The sequence below is a fragment of the Melospiza georgiana genome, chromosome 23, assembly GCF_028018845.1.
Source record: "Melospiza georgiana isolate bMelGeo1 chromosome 23, bMelGeo1.pri, whole genome shotgun sequence".
Lineage (NCBI taxonomy): Eukaryota > Metazoa > Chordata > Aves > Passeriformes > Passerellidae > Melospiza > Melospiza georgiana.
Window position 1 is genome coordinate 4,477,503 of NC_080452.1, and position 25,202 is coordinate 4,502,704.

The 25,202-nt window shown below is 57.0% G+C and overlaps 1 protein-coding gene across 3 annotated transcripts; it reads right to left on the bottom strand.

The window, feature by feature from the left end:
* Window positions 1-13,548: 13,548 nt before the first annotated feature.
* On the bottom strand, window positions 13,549-23,727 carry TNNT2 (troponin T2, cardiac type). Of its 3 annotated transcripts, XM_058039728.1 has the most exons (17): window positions 23,690-23,727; window positions 22,120-22,130; window positions 21,986-22,003; window positions 21,284-21,313; window positions 19,804-19,860; window positions 19,239-19,271; window positions 18,722-18,757; window positions 18,486-18,507; window positions 17,569-17,629; window positions 17,349-17,465; window positions 16,682-16,759; window positions 16,489-16,599; window positions 15,992-16,101; window positions 15,286-15,376; window positions 14,827-14,867; window positions 14,162-14,167; window positions 13,549-13,597 (listed from the first exon to the last, which is right to left on the bottom strand). In XM_058039728.1, the coding sequence occupies exons 1-17, from the start codon at window positions 23,725-23,727 to the stop codon at window positions 13,549-13,551; spliced, it is 909 nt and encodes a 302-aa protein (XP_057895711.1). The 3 variants fall into 3 exon arrangements, with proteins under 3 accessions (XP_057895711.1, XP_057895712.1, XP_057895713.1); XM_058039729.1 differs by lacking the exon at window positions 21,284-21,313; XM_058039730.1 differs by lacking the exons at window positions 18,722-18,757; window positions 21,284-21,313.
* Window positions 23,728-25,202: the final 1,475 nt, after the last annotated feature.

Consider the following 25,202-nt stretch of genomic DNA (forward strand, 5'->3'; position numbering starts at 1 on the left):
TCTGCAGGCTCTGGGTGAAACTGCTGGGCTCACACCCAGTGCTCAGCTGGGCTGGGGAGGGGGCTGCACACAGCCCCTTCCCAGCATTGTGGATTTAAATTAGAGGAATGAGGGATTTGTCTTTACAAATGAGCTCTGGGGCTGCTGGTGGATAAAACCAGCACTGGGAGGTAAAAGAAACAATGGGAAGGGTTCCACTGATTGATGAACAGAAAAAGATATTTGCCTTCACAAATAAACTTTAGGTTTGCTGATAAACGAAATTGGATATTGAAAGATGAAAGAAACAATGGGGGGAAAAAACCCAAATTCCATAGGAATTGAAAAATAAAAGGGAGGGTTATACATTAGAGACAAATCTTTGGTACCAGGTGTTCTAGGAAGTCTGAACCTCTTAAGTCCCTCAGCCAATGGGAAAAGAGAGAAGGGAAATGTGGCTGGAAATTGGAATAAAAAGGAGGCTGCATCCTCCAAAATCTGAGACACCCCAGGGGAATGTCCCATGGCCTCTCCCTTTATTGGAATAAAGCCAAGAAAGGGCTCCTCTGGCTCCTTTTTGGACATAAACATCTAGTGTTTGTGGATTAATTTTCCTGACACAAATGAACTCCATTCCACCGTCTGTTAGTGTAGAATTAGCTTTTCTTAACATAATTCTGGGTGCTACAAAGTCCATGCTCCTCCAGCTGGAGGAGCTCTGTTAAGTCCCAGCTCTTATTCCTTGCTTTGGGCAAATTCTCAAATGCCACAAGAATGTGACTTCTCTTGCAGGTCCTTGGCTTTGGGGGAACGTGGGTCACATTCACCTGGGCAAAATAAAGATGAGAACATTGTTTTTTAACGTGGATAAATGAAGTCAGAGCCTCAGCCCTACAGAAGAATTTGGAGATTTCAGGCCAAGAATTTTGTCTTGGAGATTCCTGCCCAGCTGTGTGTATTTCCAGCAGGAAACATCCCTGCTCTGTCTCTGAGGCGGAACCTTGAAACCTCAGTCCAAATTAAACCAAATTTCCTCAGATCCACAGCAAATTTCAGCCCACAGATTGTGGGGGATTGCTGGGAAGGGAACACAACTGTGGGGCTTGCTCAAGGGCAGGGGCCTTTCCAAGGGAGGTGCCCAGTTCCAGGACCCCTTTCAGGGATGCCAGGCCCATCCCACCAGCCCCAGTCCCAGGGGTGCTGGATGGGCTCCCATCTCACCTGGATTCAGTGTCAAAAACAGGTTAGAAACCTCTGTAAAATAGCTGATAATCGTTGAGCATGTGCTGTTAGTTTGGTTATTGTAAAAGGGTTAAAAGGGTAGTTATAAGATATGACGGTGGTCACAAGGGTTTTCAGGTGAAGAGAGAGGCAAGAATGTTGATTCCATGTTCAGAAGGCTTGATTTATTATTTTATTATATATATACTACATTATAACAATACTAAAAAGAAAGAGAAGGAAAAGTTCTCAGAAAGCTAGCTAAGCTAAGAATAGAAAGGAATGAATAACAAAGGAGCTCTCTCCAACTCTGTCCCAGAGAGAGCTCGGTCCTTGATTGGCCATTAATTGTACACATCCAACATGGGCCAATCACAGGTGCACCTGTTGCATTCCACAGCAGCAGATAACCATTGTTTACATTCTTTTTCGGGGGCCTCAGCTTCCCAGAAGGGAAAATCCTGAAGAAGGGATTTTAATGAAAAGATGTCTGCAACAATAAGAAATACTCAATGTACCACAGCACCCCCAGTGCAACAGCCAGCCTGGGCAGAACTGTCATGGGCCCACCGAGTGCCTTAAATTTTCATGTAAATGAAGGATCCAAACAGAAACCAATCCAGAGGGAGAAAACACAGGATAAAAAGGGGGATCTGAACCACTGAATCTGTGACACTCCACCTGGAACACCGGGGACATCACTGGGGACATCCCTGGGGACATCACTGGGGACATCATTGGGGATATCATTGGGGACATCACTGGGGACATCACTGGGGACATCATTGGGGACATCCCTGGGGACATCACTGGGGCCATCATTGGGGACATCCCTGGGGACATCCCTGGGGACATCACTGGGGACATCACTGGGGACCTCATTGGGGCCGTCCCTGCTGAGCTGGGGCTGTCCCAGCACCGCTCCATTCTCCACAGGAGCTCCTGCTCAGCCCCTGGGCCCCCCTGCTTTAGGCCTTTCTTTTTATTATAATAAATGCTTGTTAGGAAAAGTAATCCACAAACACCAGAGGTTTATGTCCAAAGAGGAGACTGAGGAGTCTTTTTACTTTATTCCAATAAAGGGAGAAGCCATGTGGCATTCTCCTGGGATCTCTCACATTTTCAGAGGACACAGCCTCCTTTTTATCCCAATTTCCCTTCTCTCATTCCCCATTTCCGAGGTATTTGAGAGGTTCACACTTCCCAGAACACCTGATACCAAAGATTTCCCCCTAATGTATAACCCTCCCTTTTAATTTTTTATGTTTAATTCTTACAGAATTTAGGGGTTTTCCTTCCTCATAGTTTCTTTCATCTTTCAATGTCTAATTTCATTTATCAGCAAACCTAAAGTGTATTTGTAAAAGCAAATATCTTTTTCTATTTATCAATCTGTGGAATCCTTCCCATTGTTTCTTTTATCTCAGTGCTGGTTCTATCTACCAGCAGCCCCAGAGCTCATTTGTAAAGACAAATCCCTCATTCCTCTCATGCTGAAATCACTTCTAGCACTGGGAGTGTGGTCCAGTTTTTAACAGCAGGATGCTGAGGATGCTGCCACCGTGCTCTTGCTGTCCCTCTCTGCTCTCTGAGGGCTGCAAAGCCCCAGCCAGAGCTGCAGCTTCCCCTGGAGGAGCCAGAGAAACATTTCTGCACCTGTCACCCTCACAGCCTGAGGCAGAACTTTTGGGCCCAGTGCTTTTCCATGGAGCACTGAGGCAGATTTCCAAAATACCCATCCCAGACAATGGGGTCTGTAACTGCAGAGGAGTTTTGTGCCTGAGGGAACCTGGTTCTTCAGGAACCATCCAGGGATGGGTTTCATGCTGTACCCACCTGCCTGGAGCCACCCTGGTTCCTCGCCTGGTTCGTGGGCAGAAGCCTTGGGGGCATTTGCATTGGTTTTCCTTCTTCCCAAAAGAGAAGCTCTTCCTTCCTTCCTTCCTTCCTTCCTTCCTTCCTTCCTTCCTTCCTTCCTTCCTTCCTTCCTTCCTTCCTTCCTTCCTTCCTTCCTTCCTTCCTTCCTTCCTTCCTTCCTTCCTTCCTTCCTTCCTTCCTTCCTTCCTTCCTTCCTTCCTTCCTTCCTTCCTTCCTTCCTTCCTTCCTTCCTTCCTTCCTTCCTTCCTTCCTTCCTTCCTTCCTTCCTTCCTTCCCTCCTTCCCTCCCTCCTTCCCTCCCTCCCTCCCTCCCTCCTTCCCTCCCTCCTTCCTTCCCTCCTTCCTTCCCTCCTTCCTTCCCTCCTTCCTTCCTTCCTTCCTTCCTTCCTTCCTTCCTTCCTTCCTTCCTTCCTTCCTTCCTTCCTTCCTTCCTTCCTTCCTTCCTTCCTTCCTTCCTTCCTTCCTTCCTTCCTTCCTTCCTTCCTTCCTTCCTTCCTTCCTTCCTTCCTTCCTGTTTGTGGGTTTTTGTCCCAAAGACTTCAGGCTGCAAATGGGGTTCAAGAAATGCCAACAATCTCCAGAATCCTTGAGTTGGTTTTCTCAACGATGCTGTTTGGAGGCCGCAGTTAATCACAGGGCTGAGGAACATCCAGCACTGATTGCCCCATCCAGCAAACACTCGGGAGCTGGTTCCCATGCCAGCCAGGACCCTGTGCTGGCTCTGCCCTGCCAGTCACACAGCACTGAATCACCTTCTGGAGATGTTTATCTGTACCCACTGCTGGGAGAGACCTGGAGCTGAAATCAGGCCATGCTCTGAGAGAGCTGGGATAAACCTGACCCTCCTGTGCCCGATCCGCTCTGAGTGCTGGAGAAGAGTCAGGCTGAGCCCTGGGGGTACCCAGGGCTGGGTTCCAGCGGGGACATCCGGACCCAGGAGGGCTCAGAGCTGCTCCACACCGAGCCCGGTGCAGCCAGCCCATGGTGACAGCCCTGGGAATGTGCAGAGAGCAGGGACATCCTGGAGATACTCAGCCTGAGGGACCAGACCTGTCCTCCTCCAGCCCAGAGATGCTTCTGAGTCTTTGCCAGGTTATAATTACACCAACGGGTCTGAAACAAAACAAAAACCCTGCGGTGGAAACCTCTCAAAGCCGAACTTTCCTTTTCCAGATATGCTGGTCCAAAAATTGAGAATGACAGGACTTAGTTGATTTTAATATTCAGTTGGACTTGACATTCTGTTGAATTCCGTGTCCTGTCGCTTTTCCCCGAGGTGTGACAGGGACAGGGGACAGGGACAGCCCCCGTGGCACAGCCGCTGCCACCCCACGTGAACAGTGCCCGTAATTGCTCTATTTTTACAGCTAATCAGCAGCATCTGACTCACAGCGGAGATCAAAGAGCTGCCCTGGATCAAAGTGTTCCCTCTTTGTCGTGCTATCGGAGCCGCATCTATTGCTCTGCCGAGGCACTGCCGTGTTTGTTTTCAGGCAGATAAAAGGTGTGAGCGGCTCTCAGCCCTTCCCAACCCGGAGCTGCAGAGGGATGGAGCCCTTCCCTTCCCATCCCATCCCATCCCGGGGTGCCACATCCCAGCGTGCCCGTGAGCCTGGAGCGCTGATTTATCCACCGGGGACATCTCAGGGGCCTTTTGAGACCTACAGGGGGCTCAAAAAAAGCAGCTTCTTACCCAGACAGTGACAGGGAGAGATCTGCATTGGTTATTGGAAATTCTCCCCTGTGAGAGGAATAGTGGATTTGTCTTTCCAAACAACCTTTGGGTCTGCTGGTAGATAAAACCAGCACTGAGAGATAAAAGAAACAACGGGAAGGATTCCGCTGATTGATGAATGGAAGAAGATATTTGCTTTTACAAATAAACTTTAGGTTTGCTGATAAATGAAATTAGACACTGAAAGATTAAATGAACAATGAGGAAGGAAAACCCCTAAATTCCATAAGAATTAAAAATTTAAAGGGAGGGTTGTACATTAGAGGGAATCATTGGTTTCAGGTGTTCTGGGAAGTGTGAACCTCTCAAATACCTCAGAAATGGGGAAAGAGAGAAGGGAAATGTGGCTGGAAATTGGGATAAAAAGGAGGCTGTGTCCTCTGAAAATGTGAGAGATCCCAGGGGAATGCCCCATGGCCTCTCCCTTTATTGGAATAAAGCCAGAAAGGACTCCTCTGTCTCCTTTTTGGGCATAAACCTCTGGTGTTTGTGGATTAACTTTCTTAACACCTGTAAGGTTGGTGAGACCCTGGCACAGGTGCCCAGAGCAGATGTTGCTGTCCCATCCCTGGCAGTGCCCAAGGCCGGGCTGGGCAGGGCTTGGAGCAGCCTGGGACAGTGGGAGGTGTCCCTGCCATGGCAGGGGTGGCACTGGATGGGTGGCACTCTGGGATTCTGTAATAAACCAGCACCTCACAAAGACAGCACTGAGTGCTGCAGTTTTTAACCCCACCTCAGCTGGGTTAAAAAGCAGAGCTCAAAGCCATGTTTGTGTCAGACAAGGACATGAACTCACATTTTCCACCCCATCAGCAAGTGCTGCGCCCTCTGAGCTGTCAGATAAGGGATGCTTTCCCTTCCTCTGCTCTTCCCTCCTCCTCTTTGTTTATGGTTTAAGGCTCAGCTCGGAGGCAAACTGGGATAAAGCCCAGTGCTCTGTGCAGGTGCTGAGGCTGCAGCAGCCCCAGAGAGCAGGCAGGGCTGAGGGAGGTGTGCTGGCACCTCGGGGTCAGGCCCTTCCATCACCTGCACCAGAGCAGCTGCTCCCATGTTCATTTCTCACAGCCAGACATCCAAAGGGAATTGCTGTGGAATGAGGATTTTCCCAGGCTCGGGTCATTTCAGGCCTGAAGGGAAAGCCTGTGGGCTCACACCTGAAGGGAAAGCCTGTGGGCTCACAGCTGAAGGGAAAGCCTGTGGGCTCACACCTGAAGGGAAAGCCTGTGAGCTCACACCTGCATTTCCATCTCCCCCAGCTGTGGCGCTGGGCTCGCAGCTCCTGCGGTGACAGCCCCGGGTGTGGGACCTTGCTCTTGGTCTCTGAAATCCCATCCTCCCCTCACCGTGCTCATGGAGGGGCCTTGGGCCACCAGCAGAGCTGGGACCTGAGGGCTTCCCCAGAGAAACCCAAACTGACCCTGAGCATGGCCCCAAGCCCTCCAACACAGCCCCTGTGCCCCTCTGCCTGCCCTGTGCCCCCGGGCCCCCCTCTGCCAGCACAGCCCTGGCAGCTCTGAACGGGGGTCTGGGAGTGGGGGACACCCAAAGCCTCATCCCAGGCTCTGGGACAGCCCAGGCAACAGCAGGGCCTGGCAATGCCAGGGGAACAGCCCCCTGTGCCAGCTGTACCCCCTGTGCCCTCTGGCCCTCTGCACCCCCTGTGCTCCCTGTGCCAGCTGTGCCCCCTCTCCCCGGTGCTGCTGTTCCACCTCCCTCTGGAGGGGCTCCACAGGGACTGGTGCTGGGAGTGTAGACGCTCCTCTGTGTGTGTGTGCACAGCTGGGACTGCACACATCTGTCTGTGTGTCTGTCTGTGTCTGTGTCTGTGTCTGTGTCTGTGTCTGTGTGTGTCTGTGTGTGTGTGTCTGTGTGTGTCTGTGCCTGTGTGTCTGTGTGTGTGTCTGTGTCTGTGTGTCTGTGTCTGTGTGTCTCTGTGTGTGTCTGTGTGTGTGTCTGTGTCTGTGTCTCTGTGTCTCTGTGTCTGTATGTCTGTGTGTGTCTGTCTGTGTGTCTGTGTCCTGATGATCCGTGGTCTCAGAACTGCAGGGGTGGTTTCTGGGACCTGTCCCTGAGGGGTTTGCCAGAGGTGGCACCTGGGGGACCCTGCTAAAGGCTCCTGCCTCACACTCACTGCTCCTGCAGAGCTCTGGGAGCAGCTCAGCCACGGAGAGTCCCGGATCCATGGGCTGAGTCCCGGATCCATGGGGTGAGTCCCAGATCCATGGGGTGAGTCCCATCTCCATGGGGTGAGTCCAATCCCCATGGGGTGAGTCCCAGATCCATGGGGTGAGTCCCGGATCCATGGGGTGAGTCCAATCCCCATGGGGTGAGTCCCAGATCCATGGGGTGAGTCCCGGATCCATGGGGTGAGTCCCATCCCCACGGGGTGAGTCCCAGATCCATGGGGTGAGTCCCAGATCCATGGGGTGAGTCCCATCCCCACGGGGTGAGTCCCATCCCCACGGGGTGAGTCCCATCCCCATGGGGTGAGTCCCATCTCAGTGTGCCCTTGGCTGGGGTGGGTTAGGGGCCGTGCTGAGCAGGACCAGCTCCCTGCAGTGCTCCAGATGTGCCATCCCTTGCCTGTGCCTGCCACTGCAGGGATCCCTCAGGGCTCAGCTCCAGGTCAGCCCCACAGGGCAGCGCCACCCTCACCTGTCAGGGACCTCAGGGATCCAGTGCTGGGCACAGGGCAGTCCCAGCTCCAGGCAGGACCCAACCCCTCCATGCTCCTGCCAGGGGCTGCTGCCTGTGCTCAGGAGTAGGGTTTACACCCAGGCCCCACACTGAAACCAGGGCATGAGAGCACACGCAAAGCAGTGATTCACACATCACCAGGAAGCTCATTTTCCTTCCACCGAGTGCCAATAAAATGCTGCTCTAGACAGCAGCCAAAGCCTCTTCCTTCCATCCCAGAGCATCACTGCCTGCTGTGTCAGCGGGGCTGGGCTGTGGACACAGGCATTGTGTCAGTGCCAAACCCAAACCTCGCTTGGGGTGCATTAAAGACTTCGTTGGTGACTTAACACATCTGTGGAATCAGCAGAAACCATGGGTGACTTTACCCAATTAAAGGCTATTAATTGAGACCTGTGAATGAGCTGCTAGGGGCAGTGATTTACAGGGCTAACACTCAATGAAACTGGAAGTTTTATAAGGCATTTAAAAACAATCATGAGAAACTTGCAAACTCAGATGTTTGCAGGAACAAACAGAACTGCCCTGCAGGGGCTGTGTGAGGAGGCCATGGCACAGCAATACCAGGACTTGGGACTCTGAGCGTCAGGGCTCCACATCTGGAAGGTGCTGCAAAGTTCACCATTTATGTTCTTTTTCCTGTCTTTATATCTACAGGTGGTTGTTGGACCTGACCTGCAAGAAATCTAAGGTTCTACTTCTCCATTTTCTGCAGTTTTTGGTTGTCATTTGGCCTTGGTTTGAGCTGGAGGTTGGGCATTCATCGCTTACGTGAGACAGTGGCACTGTGGATCAGGGCAACACAGGCACCCTGTACATGAATGGAAGAGTGCTGGAAGCTGTGAATTCCGCAGCACACTCCAAAGGACGGGCATTGCTGGCTGCCCACAGTGATGGCATCCAGTGCCACCTGCCCCATGCTGCCCTGCACACCCTGGATGGCACCAAAACCCCGACCTGGGCAGTGGGGGCTGTGCTGGCCCCAGCCCACCATGGGCACAGGGTCAGGGTGTGTTATCCTGCAGTGCCCTCCCCCTCTCCAGCCCCACAGGACCCAATTCCCCATCCTGCAGCAGGAATGGGGCTGATGGGCTCCCCAAGGAGACAGGCAGGAGACGCAGAGCAGCCCACCCACCCAGGATGGGCCTGAGCAGGAAACAATTCCTCAACACCCCCCTGCTTGAGCAGGAAGGGGGGGCTGGATCACACAATCACAGAATTGTGGAATGTCCTGAGCTGGGAGGACCCACAGGGACCATCCAGTCCAACCCCTGCCCTGCACAGACCCCCCAACAATCCCACCCTGGGCATCCCTGGCAGCGCTGCCCAAACACTCCTGGAGCTCTGGCAGCCTCGGGGCTGTGCCCATTCCCTGGGGAGTCTGGGCAGTGCCAGCACCCTCTGGGGGAAGAACCTTTCCGTATCTCCAGCCTGACCCTGCCCTGGCACAGCTCCATCCTAGCAAACCTCCCCTGGCCCCTCCCAGCATCCCCATTCCACCATGTGGATCCCTCACTCTGTGCCCCATCTGATGGCCCCAATGAGAGGCTCCACATCCCCTCTGCTGAAACCCTGGGGCCCTGGCTGGATTCCAGCCCCAAGAGCTTCTGCTCCATTGTCCCAGGGGGTCTGTGAGCCTCTGCAGCCCCATCCTGGCCCGTAATGCCGTGGGCACTGGCCTGAGCCTGGTTCCCTGGAACGTGCATTGGCCAGATGGCCCCAGGACATCAATCCCAACATGTCCCAGAGATCTAAACACATCTCCAGAACAGCCCTGGATAAGGGGAGCTGGCCAAAGCCATGAGCAGGCAGTTCCTGTGTGGATGCAGGGGCAGCACCAGGCTCTGCAATATTTCACCATGGCTTTGCTTCTGGGTCTCGAGCAGGCAGAGAAGAGCACGAGGCTGCCTCGCTCCCAGCACTGCTTTAGCACCAGGACAGCCCCAAACACTGCCCCAGCATTTATCAGCACCTTCTCAGTACCAAATGCATCCTCCCTCACATCCATGCCACCCCATGGGGACACTGGCACCAGGGAGTGCCCTGCATGGCAGTGCATGGACAGACCACGAGCTGCTGTGAGCCCTGGCACGAGTCTGCTGCAGGCTGGGCTCCTCAGCAGGGCTGGGACATCTGTGCTGGACCCTGTGGAGAAGGATTTGGACCCTGGGCTGGCAGCAGCCTCTGGAGCTTTGAGCTCCTGCCAGGGCATTGGCACCACCCCGGGGAGGGCAGAGCCACAGGAGCCCTGCACTGCACACAGCACACACACACTCTGCACTCTGCAGTGTCACTGAGCAGCTCCTGGCTGCCTGCTCTGCTCAGGCTCCCTGGGACACAGCCTGACCCCCGTGCCCACGAGCTGTGCTCCAGGGAGGTGCTGCACAAGGGGCTCCTCAAAGGGCCACAGCGTGGAGCTGGAGCTGGAGCTGGAGCTGGAGCTGGACTGGGTGATCCTCGGGTCCCTTCCAAGGCAGGGAATTCCACGACCCCAGCTCCGTGTCCTGTGGCAGAGGCTGCCCCTCTGCAGCCTGTCAGGGAGTGTTTCACCTCACAGCTCCCGGGAAGGTGCCCTGCTAGGGAAGGGCAGAGCTCCTACCCCTGGCACCAGGGCAGTGCCTTGATGTGCCAGCCAGAGGTGCTGCTGCCCACGGGGACAGTGAGAGCACACAGCAGAGCTGGAGGACAGCAGAGCCCTGCAAACATGGAATCCCTGAAGGCTTTGGGCTGGAAGGGATCTCAGAGCTCATCCTGTTCTACCCCCTGTCATGGGCAGGGGCACCTTCACAGGCCAGGCTGCTCAGATCTCCACAATGAAGCACTTTGAGGCTGTGAATGCTCTGCACGACCCTCCCCAGGCTGCTCCTGGGATCCCTCACCCTGGGCTCAGCCCTGCTCTGCTCTGCTACCCCAGACTCACCATGTGCTCCGCTGGCAGGTGGGGACAGCAGCACACCACAGAGTCCTGGCATGTCCTGAGCTGGAAGGGACCCACAGGGACCATCCAGTCCAACCCCTGTCCTGCAGACACCCCAACAATCCCACCCTGGGCATCCCTGGCAGCGCTGCCCAAACACTCCTGGAGCTCTGGCAGCCTCGGGGCTGTGCCCATTCCCTGGGGAGCCTGGGCAGTGCCAGCACCCTCTGGGGAAGAACCTTTCCTGAAATCCAGCCTGACCCTGCCCTCGGCTCTGGTGGCTGCCCACAGAGAGCAGAGATCGGAGTTGCCTTCGGGAGGAGCTGCAGCCCCTGGAGAGGGGTCGGGGGCAGAGCTGCTTCCCAGCACAGGCCCCGAGCCAGCTCCAGGCAACCCCGGCACAACCTCCCGAGGCACGGCAGCCACTCCGTGCCAGTGCAGCACCTGGGGCCTTTCCAGCACCCTGGGAGCCCCCAGTGAGCACCACAGGCTGCTCTGCCATGTCCCAGGGACTGCAGCACCCTGCTCTGCCCTGCCTGGTGTCCCAGGGACTGCAGCACCCTGCTCTGCCCTGCCTGGTGTCCCAGGGACTGCAGCACCCTGCTCCTGCTCTGGGACTGCAGCACTCTGCTCCTGGTCTGGGACTGCAGCACTCTGCTCCTGCTCTGGGACTGCAGCACTCTGCTCCTGCTCTGCCTCTCCCGAGCCCGGCAGCAGCCGTGCGCTCAGAGCGGGATGCCCGGGCCGGGCCGAGCTGGGCCGGGCCGGGCGCTGACTCAGGCCGGGCCCCGGTGGTGCCGCACCGGGAGGTGCCGGGATCGGGCTGGAGCGGGGCCGGGAGCTGCCGGGACAGGCAGCGCTGTGGGAAGCAGGGAGTGCCCGGGCACCGCCGCCCTGGGCGCTGCCAGCCGCAGGGACGGGCAGAGCGGGGCCGGGGCTGGGCTGAGCTCCGGCCCTGCCTCCGCCTGCTGCAAAACTGCGAGGATGGGTCTGCAGGGCCCGGGAGAATGGAGCTGCAGGGCTGGGAGAATGGATCTGCAGGGCTGGGAGAATGGAGCTGCAGGGCCTGGGAGAATGGAGCTGCAGGGCCCGGGAGAATGGAGCTGCAGGGCTGGGAGAATGGAGCTGTGGGCTGGGAGAATGGATCTGCAGGGCCCGGGAGAATGGAGCTGCAGGGCCCAGGAGAATGGATCTGCAGGCCTGGGAGAATGGAGCTGCAGGGCCCGGGAGAATGGAGCTGCAGGGCCCGGGAGAATGGAGCTGCAGGGCCCGGGAGAATGGAACTGCAGGGCTGGGAGAATGGAGCTGTGGGCTGGGAGAATGGAGCTGCAGGGCCTGGGAGAATGGAGCTGCAGGCCTGGGAGAATGGAGCTGCGGGGCCTGGGAGAATGGAGCTGTGGGCTGGGAGAATGGAGCTGCAGGCCTGGGAGAATGGAGCTGTGGGCTGGGAGAATGGAGCTGCGGGGCCTGGATGGATCTGCAGAGCCTGGGAGAAAGAATGGATCTGCAGGGAGGGCCCAGGAGAATGGATCTGCAGGGAGAATTGATCTGCAGGGCCCGGTAGAACGGATCTGCAGAGCCTGGGAGAAAGAATGGATCTGCAGGGCCTGGGAGGATGGATCTCCAGGGCTGGGAGAATGGATCTGCAAGGCTGGGAGAATGGATTTTAGGGCCTGGGAGAATGGAGAATGGATCTCCAGGGCTGGGAGAATGGATCTCAGGGCCTGGGAGGATGGATCTCAGGGCCTGCACAAGGCAGGCATTTCCAAGGCACACACAGCTGATGCCCCCAGTGCTCCTGTCTCCTGTTGCCGTGCATCAGGCAGGCAGGAAATGTCCCTTGCTGGACCATCACCCAGCCACCCTCTGGATGTTTCCCAATGTCCCAGCAGTGCCACCCCACCCAGCTCTCCCCTTTGCCCGCCACACCTCGGTTTTGAGGAGGGAGGTGGTGGGGAGCTGGTTGTCCTCCACTTGTGCCTCACTGATTCTGAGCTTCCCAGAGCCTGGGAAATTCCCCAAATTCCCCAATTCCCCAAAACCTGGTGGTGTGTGTTGAAGGAGGGAAAATAAATCCTCATCCAACAGGAACACACGGGAGAAAGCTGCAGGACACCCCCACATGACCAGGCAAGGGATGGGGAGGACAGGCAGCCTCAGCAAGGAGGACACAAAACATCTCACCAAGGGACAAGATTCACCACCCTGTGCATCCTCCCATCCCCACTGCTCTGGGAAAGGCTCCTTGGAGGCTGGATTTTGCTTTATCAACAGCATGGGACAGGCTGTCATAACATAACAGGGCAGCAAACAGCCCTCCAGGCCTCTGGTGCCTTGGGCTGGCTGCCAGTCCAGGTTCAGCTCCAGATCCAGATCCAAAACCAGATCCAGATCCACCAGGAACACTGGGGGGTCTGCAGGTGATGTGTCCCCAGGGACAGCACACGTGTGACATGCTATCGATTCCCAGCCAGATGGAAGAGATCTGCCCCTGGAGCACAGAGCAGTGGCCTCCTCACACAGCTTTATCTCAAGGCTTCCTTGCATGCTGTCAGGAACATGCAGAGGAGGCAAACACAGCTGGTCAGAGCCTTTAGCAAGAGCTGGAAATAGGAATGGAAATAGCCTGGAAGGTGAGTTAGTGACTATTCCATGGGCCAAGAGGCTTGGAAGAAGTGCCCCTGTCCATGGTGTCCCACAGGGGACCAGAGAGCAGCCAGTGGGGCTCTGGTACAGAAGTGGCCGTGATGAGGATTGCCCCAAGGTGCAGCAGGAAAAGCAGCTCAGAGCACCGAGGTGTGTCACCAAACTGCCAAGGAGTGTAGCTGAGCTGATGCTGGGAGGCACGGGGACAGGGCTTAGGGGGTCCTGGGTGGTTGCTGTGACCTCTCACAGCCTGGGCAGCAGGTGGGCAACTCCTGGAGCTGTGCTGAGCCTGGATCAGAGCCTCAGGATGGAGAGCACACCTGCACCCCTCAGCACCTCTTTATTTACAGACACAACAACACTGGGGGGGGGGCAATGGGACACTCCTGAGGCCTCTGCCCCCTGGAAGCCCCACTCCTGCAGCCAGGGCTCTGTGCAGCCCCTGCAGCTCCTGAGGCTCCTCTCTCCCTGAGCCTCTACTTCCTTCGGCTGCCCACCATGGTCTTCCCACGGGCACCCTTGGATCTGCAAGGGAAGAGGAACAGCACGTGCAAAAAGGCATCAGTGACCACACAGGGAGGAGGAGATGGCTGCTATCAGGGGTCCTGCAGCTTTTTCCCATTGGAAACTGCCCTGGGGTTTCTGCTGGCCCCAGGTAAACCTTGGGACTTGAGCCAAAGAGCCTTGGGACCCCCTGGGAACAAGCTCATGCAGTTGCCAGGTGATTCTAAGGACCCACCATTTCCCTCCCATGTTTCTCCCCCCCAAGAAGAATCGACAAGCTGCATCTGTGGCTGCAGAGGGATAAAAGCAGCTGCAGGATCCTTTAGGACCCAGCCCATGGCTTGCCTTAACCAGCACAGGGGAGCACAGAGGAGGAGTTTGGGTGGGCAGTGAAGGGCAGTGAAGGGCACAGAAGGGCACTGAAGGGCAGTGAAGGGCATTTCTGGCTACCAATCCTTGGGATTGCCTCATCCCCGAGCCCTGCTTCTGCCCTGGGGTCCTGGTGTCCCTGCCACACACATGGAGTGGGACACACAGAGCTCCTGTGCAGGGACACACACAGCCCTCAGAAATGTCTGTACTCACCCTTTGCTGCAGGATCACACCGTGGTGGGGCAGGAGAGAAGAGAGATCTGGTGTAAGTGGCTGGGAGCTGCTGCCCCTGACACACGGGTGGGCTGAGCACCTCCCACATATGGGGGAAGTGGGATGGGGATGTGGGAGCACCGGGGTGCTCCTGGGAGTAGGGGTCAAACAGCATCTCCCACCCTCCTATGAACAGTTCCCCAGCCACCTGCAGGGGCCATGGGCATAGGGAAGGTTCCCCTGGCCTTGTGGGCCTGCACAAATCCCACAGCCCGTGGGACTTCCCCTGCTGGACAAGCTGGGATCTCCAGCAGCTTCCTGAGGTGCTGGGCAGAGCCCCTGCAGGGAGGGGGTGGCTGGAGACTGGAAGGACCCCAGAGGACACAAAGCTTCCCCTGCAGAGGGGGGTTCTCCCTGGGGCCCATTCCCTGCCAAGGTCTCTGGAGAGGGGGGAGTGGTGGCAGTGGGACCATGGAGGTCCATCAGGAGCAGAAAGGCAGGGACTGAGATCCTGGGACAGACCTGCAGGTCCAGGAATGCCAGGCACCAGCAAGACCAGAGGCAGGAGGGGAAGGGGAGGAGGTGGTTTAGCAAGGGAGATCCACAGGGAGGGAACTGGGGAGCTGGAAGGGCAGGAGATGGAGGAGGGATGTGCAGCCACTTACACTTTCTGGTGGTCACTGATGCGATTTCGAAGAACATTGATCTGCAATAAAAAATGGTGGGTGGTGAGGTCTGGCAAGAAAAAGCTGCAGGTGGACAGTGAGGTCTGACAAGAAGCCCCAGGTGGGGGCAAGGCTGGCTGAAGATGCATCACTGCTCTCTTTTCCCCAGCAGTTTTTCTGTGGAGTTTAGAATCCCAGAATCCCAGGATGGTTGGAGTTGGAAGGGACCTCCAAGCCCATCTGATTCCACCTCCTGCAATGAGCAGGGACACCTTTCACAGTCCCAGGTTGCTCAGGGCTCCATGCTGCCTGGCCTGTGATGTATTTGCCCTGTGGTGGTGCCAGGTACACGTCCCCAGGAGCTGGGAGATCACAGCCCAGCTCATCTCCTGGCTGGGGAGCACAAGGAGCAGTCAGGAACACAGAGGGTGGACAAATCACAGATGCCCTGGGGCTCACCTCATATTTCTGCCGCTTGAATTTCTCCTGCAGGTCAAATTTCTCAGCCTCCAGGTCATGGATGTTCTGCCACAGCTCCTTGGCCTTGTCCCTGCAGGAAGAGCCAGCTGGGGACAGTGCAGGGAAGGGCTGTGGCTCCCAGGGAGCTCAGCAGGGATGGGGCACTGGTGCCAACCCCTCATCTGCTCCCGGGGATGGGGCTCAGGAGGCTCCCAGACAGGGATGTGTTATCCAGGCAGTGAGTTCAGGACAAGAGCCACGGGGGAGGTCAGTACATATGGGGACACACATCCCACCCCTGTGACCCTGGCTCCCCAGGACACCCCTGTGCCACCCGTGTGACCCTGGCTCCCCAGGACACCCCTGTGCCATCTGTGTGACCCTGGCTCCTCAGGACACCCCTGTGTCACCCGTGTGACCCTGGCTCCCCAGGACACCCCTGTGCCACCCGTGTGACCCTGGCTCCCCAGGACACCCCTGTGCCATCTGTGTGACCCTGGCTCCCTCTCATGGCTGGTGCCATGAGTGGCAGCCTGGCCATGGTAGCCCTGCACAGCCTTGGCACCCGTGCCCCCACGGGATGTCACAGCCCATCCCCAGCTGTGCCATCTCCTCAGCTGGAAGCTCCAGGGAGCTGTCCCCAGCCCAGGAGCTGTCCCCAGCCCAGGCTCCTGTCCTGGCTGTCCCTCCTGCAGCCTGTGCTCACCTCAGCTTGTCTTCACTGAGGTGGTCGATGTTCAGGGGCTTCCGTCGCTCACTGAGGATCTTCTTCTTCTTTTCCCGCTCTGTTTGCTTCTTGCCACCCTTTTTCTCTGACTGAGGAAACCATCACTCCACTGGAGAGAAGGAAGTCTGCCCAGCCTTCGCTGTCCCCCATCCCCAGTTCTGCACCCAACAGCCTCAGCTTTTGGGACTCCAGAAGCACATGAGGTCCTCAAGGACATTTTGGCAACAGTGGACAAGACACCTTGTCCTTGTCCCCATCCCTGTCCCTGAGGCAAGGCTGGAGCTGCACATCTGCAGAGCAGGGCTGAGCTCGGGGCTGCTCTGAGCTCACTCTGGCCTGGTTGCTCCTGACCCAAGCACAGTTCCCTGTCCCTCCTGCCTCTAAACCCCCAGTGTCACATGGATGAGGCCAGCCCATGGCCAAGCCCTCCCCAGGAGCAGCAGTGGCTCCATCCCAGCCCCTGGGGAGGCTCCCACCTTCTGCATGTATCCCCCAAAGTGCAGCATGTTGGAGAACGCCTTCTTCTTCCGCGCCTCCTCCTCCGCCCTCTTCCGCGCCTCCTCTTCCTCCTTGCGGGCTCTTTCCTCCTGCCAGGGTCAGAGGGCGGTCAGCAGTGGATGGATGGACACACAGCTCGTGTCCCAGGCCCCATTTCCAGAGGGCACTCACGGCCATGCGGGCCTGGCGCTCCTTCTCCCGCTCGCTGCGGATCCGCTGCTGCTCCGCCCGCTCCGCTCGCCGCTGCTCCTGCACGGGGAGGGCACCTGGGCTTGGACACCGCCGGGAATGTGCATCCTCTCTGCCCCCAGGGACAGAGCCCTGACCCCGAGAGCCCCAGGGGAGCCTGGGCACAGTGACCCGGGGAGAGGAGCATCGGCACCGGGCACTGCAGCACCACCGGGGGCGTCCCAGCGAGCAGGGACAGGAAGGGAAGGGCTGGAGCTGTGCCAGGGCAGGGTCAGGCTGGAGAGCAGGAAAGGTTCTTCCCCAGAGGGTGCTGGCACTGCCCAGGCTCCCCAGGGAATGGGCACAGCCCCGAGGCTGCCAGAGCTCCAGGAGTGTTTGGGCAGCGCTGCCAGGGATGCCCAGGGTGGGATTGTTGGGGGGTCTGTGCAGGGCAGGGGTTGGACTCAGTGATCCCTGTGGGTCCCTTCCAGCTCAGGGAATTTTATGGTGTGCAGGCACTGGGGTTAATAAAAATCTGGTTCAACCCTCAGGCTCTGTCCTGCGGGGTCAGGGGTGTCCCAGGTGTGCCAGCACTGTGGGGAGGGGACAGTGGCTGAGTGCCCACAGGACCGGGTGGCAATAGCCAGAGAGTGGAAGGCTGAACACGTACAATCCTGTCCTTGAGGGACAGCAGCTCCTCTTCCTCCTTCTTCCTGCTCTCAAAGTGGGCTTCGATGAGGGCCTGCAGCTCGTTCAGGTCCTTCTCCATGCGCTTGCGGTGAATGTCCTGCAGCAAGCACAGACAGCCAGGGCTCCAGCAGCTGCTGGGCACTGAGGGGGAGCAGAGGGAGGGCAGCACCCCCAGGGGTGGGAACTGGGCCATAACTTACATCAAAATCCAGTCTCTCGCCATCTGGGATCTTGGGGGGCACCAGATTGGGCATGAAGACCCTGCAGAGGAGGGGGAGCCGGAGCACAGTGGGGCTGCAGCAGGTCTGGGACAGCCCTTGCCCCTCACCCATCCCACTCCCTGAGCCCCCGGGTGCAGAGGGGGCACAGCTGGAGGAGAGGGAGTGCAGTGCATCCTGCTGGAGGTGCCAGCTGGGCAGCCACAGAGGAAGAGCTGTGGCATTCCCTGGAAATGCTTCCAGGTGCCTGCATGGCTGGAATAACCCTGCAAGCTGCAGACAGGGCCCTTTGCCAGCCCCCTGAGCTGGCAGCCACCCCCTGCCCCCCCAAAGGGCACTGTGTGCTCTGTGTGACCGGGCACACCTGGATCCTTCCTCCTGTGGGGCATGAGGGAGGGCAGGGGATGCCCAGCAGGGGCACAAAGGGATGAAGGGATGATGGTGGCTGGGGGCAGATCTGCCTCCCACACTGCAGAGTCCCAGGGGCCCAGGAGGACCCCCCGGGCTTCCTGCAATCGTTCACAGTCCTGCTCCCTTGGGGTCAGTCCCTGGCACTCCTGGACACATGTGCCTCATGCCAGCTATAGCCTGGGCTCTGTGTCCCACACTGGGGTGCTCACACACACACACACTTCTGCCACCTGCAGGGTCACAGGGCAGCTGAGCTTCTCCCAAGGAACATACAAAATGCTTCAGAACTGCCTAAAGACCTCGTTCTCAGAGTCCCCTTCATGGGCTGTGTTTTGCTGTCATTTCTCTCCCTTTTCTCTCCATGCCCCAGTCCCACCCTGCCCTGGAGGCTCCCTGTGCCCTGTCCCTTATGGACCAGGGCTGTCACACGGAGCCCCTGCCCTGGCACAGCTCAGACCTTGCCCCGGGGGACACCCTGCCACACTTACTTGGGTTTTGGCTTCGATTCCCCTGCAGATCCCGGGAGCAGCACAGAAAGACAAGGTCAGTGTCACCGAGGGTTCCTGTCACACCCTGAGCCCAGCCCTCCCTCTCCCCACAGCAGCGAGGTGCCAGCCCTGTGCCCCCGGTGTGTCCCAGGTGTGCCCCAGGTGTGCCCCAGGTGCTGCTGGCTGAGCAGGGCACAGCTGGAACCCCAGGCAGAGGAACAAGGGTGATACTTCACCTTCCCCGGGCTCCTGCTCCCGCTCTCCCTCTCCACCTGTGGAAAACACGATGCTTTTTGTCCCCATGGCTAGTCCTGCCCAGGGTCACTGTGGGGGGCTGTCCCCCTCTTTCCTGTGCTTGTCCCCACTGCAAACCCCAGCTCCATCCCTGCAGGATGAATGGGGGGACAGCAGCCCCTGAGGGACACCCCTCACTCACAGGGGAACCAGGAGAGCCCCAGGTGCTCTCAGGAGGAATCCAGACAAGTTTTGCAGAAGCTCAGGCTGGAAAAGCAGCAGTGCCTCTCCTCTCCTGCTGTATTTTGGGTGAATTTCTGCCAGAGGCAGCACAAATCCATCCATCCTGCTGCACCTGTCCTGCTAGGGATGTGGCCAGAGCAGCTCTGCCCCATTTACCACAGGTTGTCCCTTTGGCAGCAAATAAATTCAGCACCAAAACCTCATTACAAGGGCCCAGTGTCTGAGGGGAATGGGATCAGGACTGGAATGGCCATCTCTCCTCTGCTCCTGTTTTACCTTCTCCTGCTGCTTTCGTTTCATCTTCTTGCTCTGTTTAAAAGCAATGGGAGAACATGAGCACCCCTGGGTGAGGGCAGCCACACCCCAGCACAGAGGGGCCCCAGCACCCTGACTTGGGGCCACAGCCAGGATCTGAGCCTGCCCCAGCAGAGGGGACAGCACAGGGTCACACACCATGCCCCAAAGCCACCTCATGAACCCAGTGCTCTTTTGGTGATCAGACACATCAGAGCTCGATCCCAGCTCTGGAAACCCCCTCTGAGGCAGTGGACCCCTTGGTGAGCCAGGCTTGGCCCATTTTTGGCATAATTTCAGAGGGCTGGACGCAGCCACCAGCAGCAAATTTGTATTTCATGGATTTCATCACAATTTCATGTTTGTGGGGCCCAGACAGAGCCGGGAAGGGCATCTCAGTTTGACACCCCCTTACTGCACACCCCATCTGGGTGACGTCCCCCTGTCACAGCCCTGCTGGGACATCCCAGCCCCCAGCTGGCAGCCCTGGAGCAGAGCATGGCTCCACCAAGCCACCATGGCCCAGCCTGGCATGGTCCCCACTCACCTTCTGCCTTGGCTTCTGTGCTCTCCTCCTCCACCTCCTCTACCTGCTCCTCCTGACCTGTGCAGGGAGGGCAGAGTGAGCACAGCAGTGTTCCCTGGCTCCTGCAGCTCCTCACATTCATCCTCCTCACGTTTATCCCTGCAGCTCCTCACGTTTATCCCTGCAGCTCCTGCAGCTCCTCACACTTATCTCTGCAGCTCCTCACACTTATCCCTGCAGCTCCTCATGTCTATCCCTGCAGCTCCTCACATTTATCCCTGCAACTCCTCATATTCATCCCTGCAGCTCCTCACATTCATCCTCCTCACGTTTATCCCTGCAGCTCCTCACACTTATCCCTGCAGCTCCTGCAGCTCCTCACACTTATCTCTGCAGCTCCTCATGTTTGTCCCTGCAGCTCCTGTAGCTCCTCACATTCTTCCCTGCAGCTCCTGCAGCTCCTCACAATTATCCCTGCAGCTCCTCATGTCTATCCCTGCAGCTCCTCACGTTTATCCCTGCAACTCCTCACACTTATCCCTGCAGCTCCTCACCCTTATCTCTGCTGCTCCTCACACTTTTCCCTGTAGCCCCTCACACTTATCCCTTCAGCCCCTTACATTTATCCCTGCAGCTCCTCATGTTCATCCCTGCATCTCCTCACATTTATCCCTGCAGCTCCTCACGTTTATCCCTGCAGCTCCTCACGTTTATCCCTGTTGCTCCTCACATTTATCCCTGCAGCTCCTCACGTTTATCCCTGCAGCTCCTCACGTTTATCCCTGCAGCTCCTCACATTCATCCCTGTTGCTCCTCACATTTATCCCTGCAGCTCCTCACGTTTATCCCTGCTGCTCCTCACACTCATCCCTGCAGCTCCTCACATCTCTCCTGCTTTGGGACAGAGCCCAGAGGGACCTGGGCAGCCTCAGTGGCTGGGGAGCAAAGGGCTCTTCTCTAACCCTACCCTGGGCTGCCTGTGCTCCTCAGGGCAAAACCCCCTAAATTAATGAAATGCAAGGATTTGTCGCCACCTCCTGCCTTGTCCCTCATCCCCTCTCGCTCTGCAGATCCCTCCCAGCCCAGGAAGGAAGGAGGGATCCCCATGGCTCTGCTCTGGCAGGGAGCCCCAGGGCTGGCTGAGGATGCTCTGTGCCGCTGCTGGAGCCTTTTTCCACTGGAGGGAGCAGCGTCCCCGCGGGATTCCCCGGCGGAGCCAGAGCGATGCTCTGCCCTGGGAACACCCGCGGGGCCACGGCCACAAAGAGGGGAAGGAAAAGATGACAGCAAAGACAGCAAACCACGGCTGGCAGATATAGAGACAAGGCACAGACAGAGGATGGACACACAGCACAGCAGGGCACGGCAGGAGTGCAGGAAGAAGAGAGAGAAGTGGAAGAATGAAAGAAAACCATTCCCCAACCAGGGAGAGGCAGAACACATGGAGCCAGGAGTTCTCCCGAGAGCAGAGAGAGGAAATAATGAAAGGTGCAATAACTACCGTCATCTTCCTCTATCCATTCTTCCTCTTCTGAGCCAGGGAGGAGGGAAGGAATAAGCACAGGGATTAGCTGGGTGCCACAGAGGTTGGGCATGCGTGAGGTGAGGACTGGAGCACAGCAGGGGCTTCCCCCTGCACCTCTCTTTGCTTTTACACTTAGGGTGCTTTGCCTGGCAGTGCCCTAGAGCAGCCACAGGCTCAGCTCAGCCCAGTTCAGCCCGGCCCAGCCCAGCCCGGCCCGGCCCAGCCTAACTCAGCTCAGCCCAGCCCAGCTCAGCCCAGCTCGGCCCAGCCCGGCCCAGCCTAACTCAGCTCAGCCCAGCCCAGCCCGGTCCAGCCCAGCCCAGCTTCCATGCTGGGTTGTGTCCCCATCAGGCCGAGGCAGTGCCAGTTTGAGCTTGCCAAGGCTGGCACACGCTCAGCAGAGGCTCCAGGTCCCGTTGGGATATTGGGATCACCCCTCAGCCCACAGCCATGTCCAGCATTGCCAGCCCTGCTTTGAGGCACTGACAAAAGAGATCCTGAGAAAATTCAGACTGCTTTGATCCTACTGATGTTTCAGGTGCAGGCATCTCAAACATGGTCACATCAGCCTTTCCTGGACATGGTTTGCCCATTGCAGCCCAGGAGCTGATCCCAACCCCCAGCAAAACACTGAAGCCCTCTCCTTTGGCTCTTGGTCCTTGCAGGTGCAGCTCCTACCTTCCTCCACGCACTCCTCTTCAGAGAGCACACAGGGCACAGACAGAGAGAAGGGAAAGAAGCCTCAGGTTATTGCAGTTTCTCTGATCAGTTTTTGGCCTTAGGGCAGCTGCAGGTGCTCCATGTCCTCTTACCTTCCTGCTCCCTGCAAAGCACAACAGGAATTTAGAGTCACATTGAGCTACTGGAATGGGGCCATCAGTGAGGGAGGCTGAGGTGAGTTTGGGACTCCTCAAGGCTCCCCTGTCCCACAGCACAGGCCATGGCTGCTAGGGCCTGGCAGGTGGCACTGGGGACAGGGACAAGGCCCAGGTCACCCTGCAGGCTGTGGAGAGCAGGGCCTGAAGGTCTGGGCTGGCACTTTGACAGTGGTCAGGGCACTCCTCCATTTTGCAGCATGAGAAGATGAATGACCTTGGCTTGTAATCCCAGAAATGGGAATCTCACATCCCACCTTTGCCCCCAAGTCCTTCCCTGGCCGTGAGGGAGATGCACAGCCCGTCCCAGGGTTAGGTTAGGACTGAGTCTTTTGTCCTTGGGTGTGTGTGACAGCCATCTTGACATCTGCAGTGTCATGCTTTTTATAAGCTACAAGAACATGAAATTTGGTGGGTGATTGCTTGATGATTTATCATCATGGCTTGTAATTTTGTTTGGGTTTTGGGGGGGGGTTTAGTTCTGTGGTTAATTCTATGTTTGTTTGGGGGTGGTTGTGGAGTGATGATGACAGTTGGTTATTGGTTTTGATACTAGGAAATATAGAGGAAGGTTAATTGAAAGTGTATTGATGACAAATGATTTGGATAATGTAGGGATATATGGTTTAATTATTTGACAAAAAAGTCAAGATAAAAAAAATGGATGCATAAAATTGAATTTAAATACCAGTTCCTAGTAAATGATAAATTAATGAATATGTCTGGCAGCCATTACACTATCTGTAATGATTGCCAGAAACACACAAGTCTGGTGTGGCACTGAAACCCCAGAGGGTTCAGGTCCTTTCCCTGCAGGTGGATGAGCAGTGGGAGCTGTGTTGGAGCTCACCCCTATGACCCAGCCCCATCTCTCCAGGATGTGCCTCCATCAGCAGAAGCTGCTCTCAAATCTGGGCCTTGGAGAGTGATCTGCTCTGCATGTGGCAGCAGGACCCAGCAGCAGCAGATTGGGTTTCCCATTTCCCCACTGACTCTTGGGTTTTCCCATCTCTGCCCCACACATTGAGACTGCAGCATTTTTAATACAGCAATCATCCTTGTCCTGCTCGTGGCTGTGGGTACAGCTCCCCACACAAACTGTGTGTGTTAATTGAGCAATCAAACCTTGTCCTGCTCATGGCTGTGGGTACAGCTCCCCACACAAACTGCCCCTGCTGGGGTCAGGACACAAACTGTGTGTGTTAATTCAGCAATCAAACCTTGTCCTGCCCGTGGGGAGGATCCAGCTCTCCACACAAACTGCCCCTGCTGGGGTCAGGACACAAACTGTGTGTGTTAATTCAGCAATCAAACCTTGTCCTGCCCATGGGGAGGATCCAGCTCCCCACACAAACTGATCCTGCTGGGGTCAGGCACTGCCAGGGCAGAGGGGCTCAGGCTGGGGGTCCATGGTGGGTGCTGGGTAACAATGAGAGCACCCCCAAGCAATGCTGCAGTGGGAAATGGGAACAGGGAGAAAGAAAGGGGTTAAAACCACCCCACTTACTGCTCATACTCCTCGGTGACCTCCTCCGTGTCTGACATCCCTGGTTCTCTGGCAGAGGTGGAGGCAGATTGGAAAAAGTGAGGGTTAGAAGTGAGATAAGGGCTGGCACAGCCTGTCCCTCAGCACAGGACAGGGGCACAGAGATGCTGCCTCTCTCCAAAGCCCTTGGAGCTCCCAGCTGTCCCCAGCCAGGCTGCGACAGCGTTATCTCAGCAGAGATAAGGTGCCTGCCCCCCCCATCCCGGGATCACAGCATGCCCCAAACAGGAGGCAGGAGGTTGGACACCACCTCTGTGAGACTGATAACTCTGTCAGGAGCATGTCCAGGGCACTCAGCCCCCTGGCCCAGCTGTGTCTCAGGGCCTGTGTTTGCTCAGGGCACAGGAAAATCACCCCATTGCAGTGTTCAGCTTGTTTTGCTTCCTGACTATTCTTAGCCCAGGGATGACCCCTTCTCTCAGATTTCCAGCCCTGCACCAGGCACAGCACAAGCCCTCAGCAAAGCCTCCCAGCCCAGCCCTCCAAGTGCAGAACTGCTGGGAAAGGGGCAGCCTGGCCTCAGCAGGTGCATTCCCCCCTGTTAGCTAAAAGGAATAATTAACAGCCTGGTTTAGTAACTTAGCCCTCGTTTTAGGGCTAAAACATCTGCAGAAACAGCTTTTCATCCTCCTAGCACATCTGTCTCCCTCCCAGCTGTGCTCAGGAGGACTTTGCTCATTATCTCACCTTATCTGACCTTCACCCAGCACTGCACTGGGAGATCTGCACCCACCAGCCCCATCCCTGGACATCCTGGAGCAGCCCAGAGCCCCATCCTGAGCCCAGCCCAGAGCCCCAGCCCAGCCCAGCCCAAGACCAGTCCTGTCCCCTCCTCATGCCGACCCTCAGCAGGGCTGAGATGCCACAGGACGATGCAAGGCAGCTCAGAAATAACTTCCATGTGCTGAAGCACCTGTTCCCAGAGCAGCAAGACTTCCCTGCTGCTGCTACCCAGAGTCTGGGAGCAACTGCTCCTGTTTGCATCTGTCAGGCATTCATTACCCGGGATGGGGAGGCCAGGCCTCAGGAGTGCTTATTCAGGATGCTGGAGCCAGGGCTGGAATGCTCAGGCATGGCAAAGGGGCATTCCAGGAGGGGAACCTTGGCATACCCACAGCTCCAGAGGGTCTCTAATCTCACTGTTCCTCACAAGGAGCTTTTTGGAGACAAATAAAGGCAGAACTCAGCCCCCTCTGCCTCGGGGTCACTGTCTGCTCCTGCCACCACTGTTCCCCTTCCTGGGTTGGGTCTGGGGCTTGGCTCCAGCACCATCCCCAGGATCCCTGCTTCCCACCAACAGCAAGTCCCACTTTTCCCCCAGGCTCAGCATGGTTCTGATGCCCCAAGTTTGGCCAAATCTGAGCTCCACACAATCATTTCATGGCATGGGAGAAGAGGGTTCCCAGTCCCCAAGCCTCTTCCTACATCCTCACTGCCCTCCTCCCTCAGACACCGTTAGATCCCACAGAGCTGA

Excerpts from the sequence above, each read along its gene's own strand:
- TNNT2 (XM_058039728.1), bottom strand. The coding sequence starts at position 23,727 with ATGTCAGACACGGAGGAGGTCACCGAGGAGTATGAGCA. Across the intron at positions 19,272-19,803 it reads CACAGAAGCCAAGGCAGAAG|AGCAAGAAGATGAAACGAAA; the intron begins GTGAGTGGGGAC and ends GCTTTTAAACAG. Across the intron at positions 18,758-19,238 it reads AACGAAAGCAGCAGGAGAAG|GTGGAGAGGGAGAGCGGGAG; the intron begins GTAAAACAGGAG and ends TGTTTTCCACAG.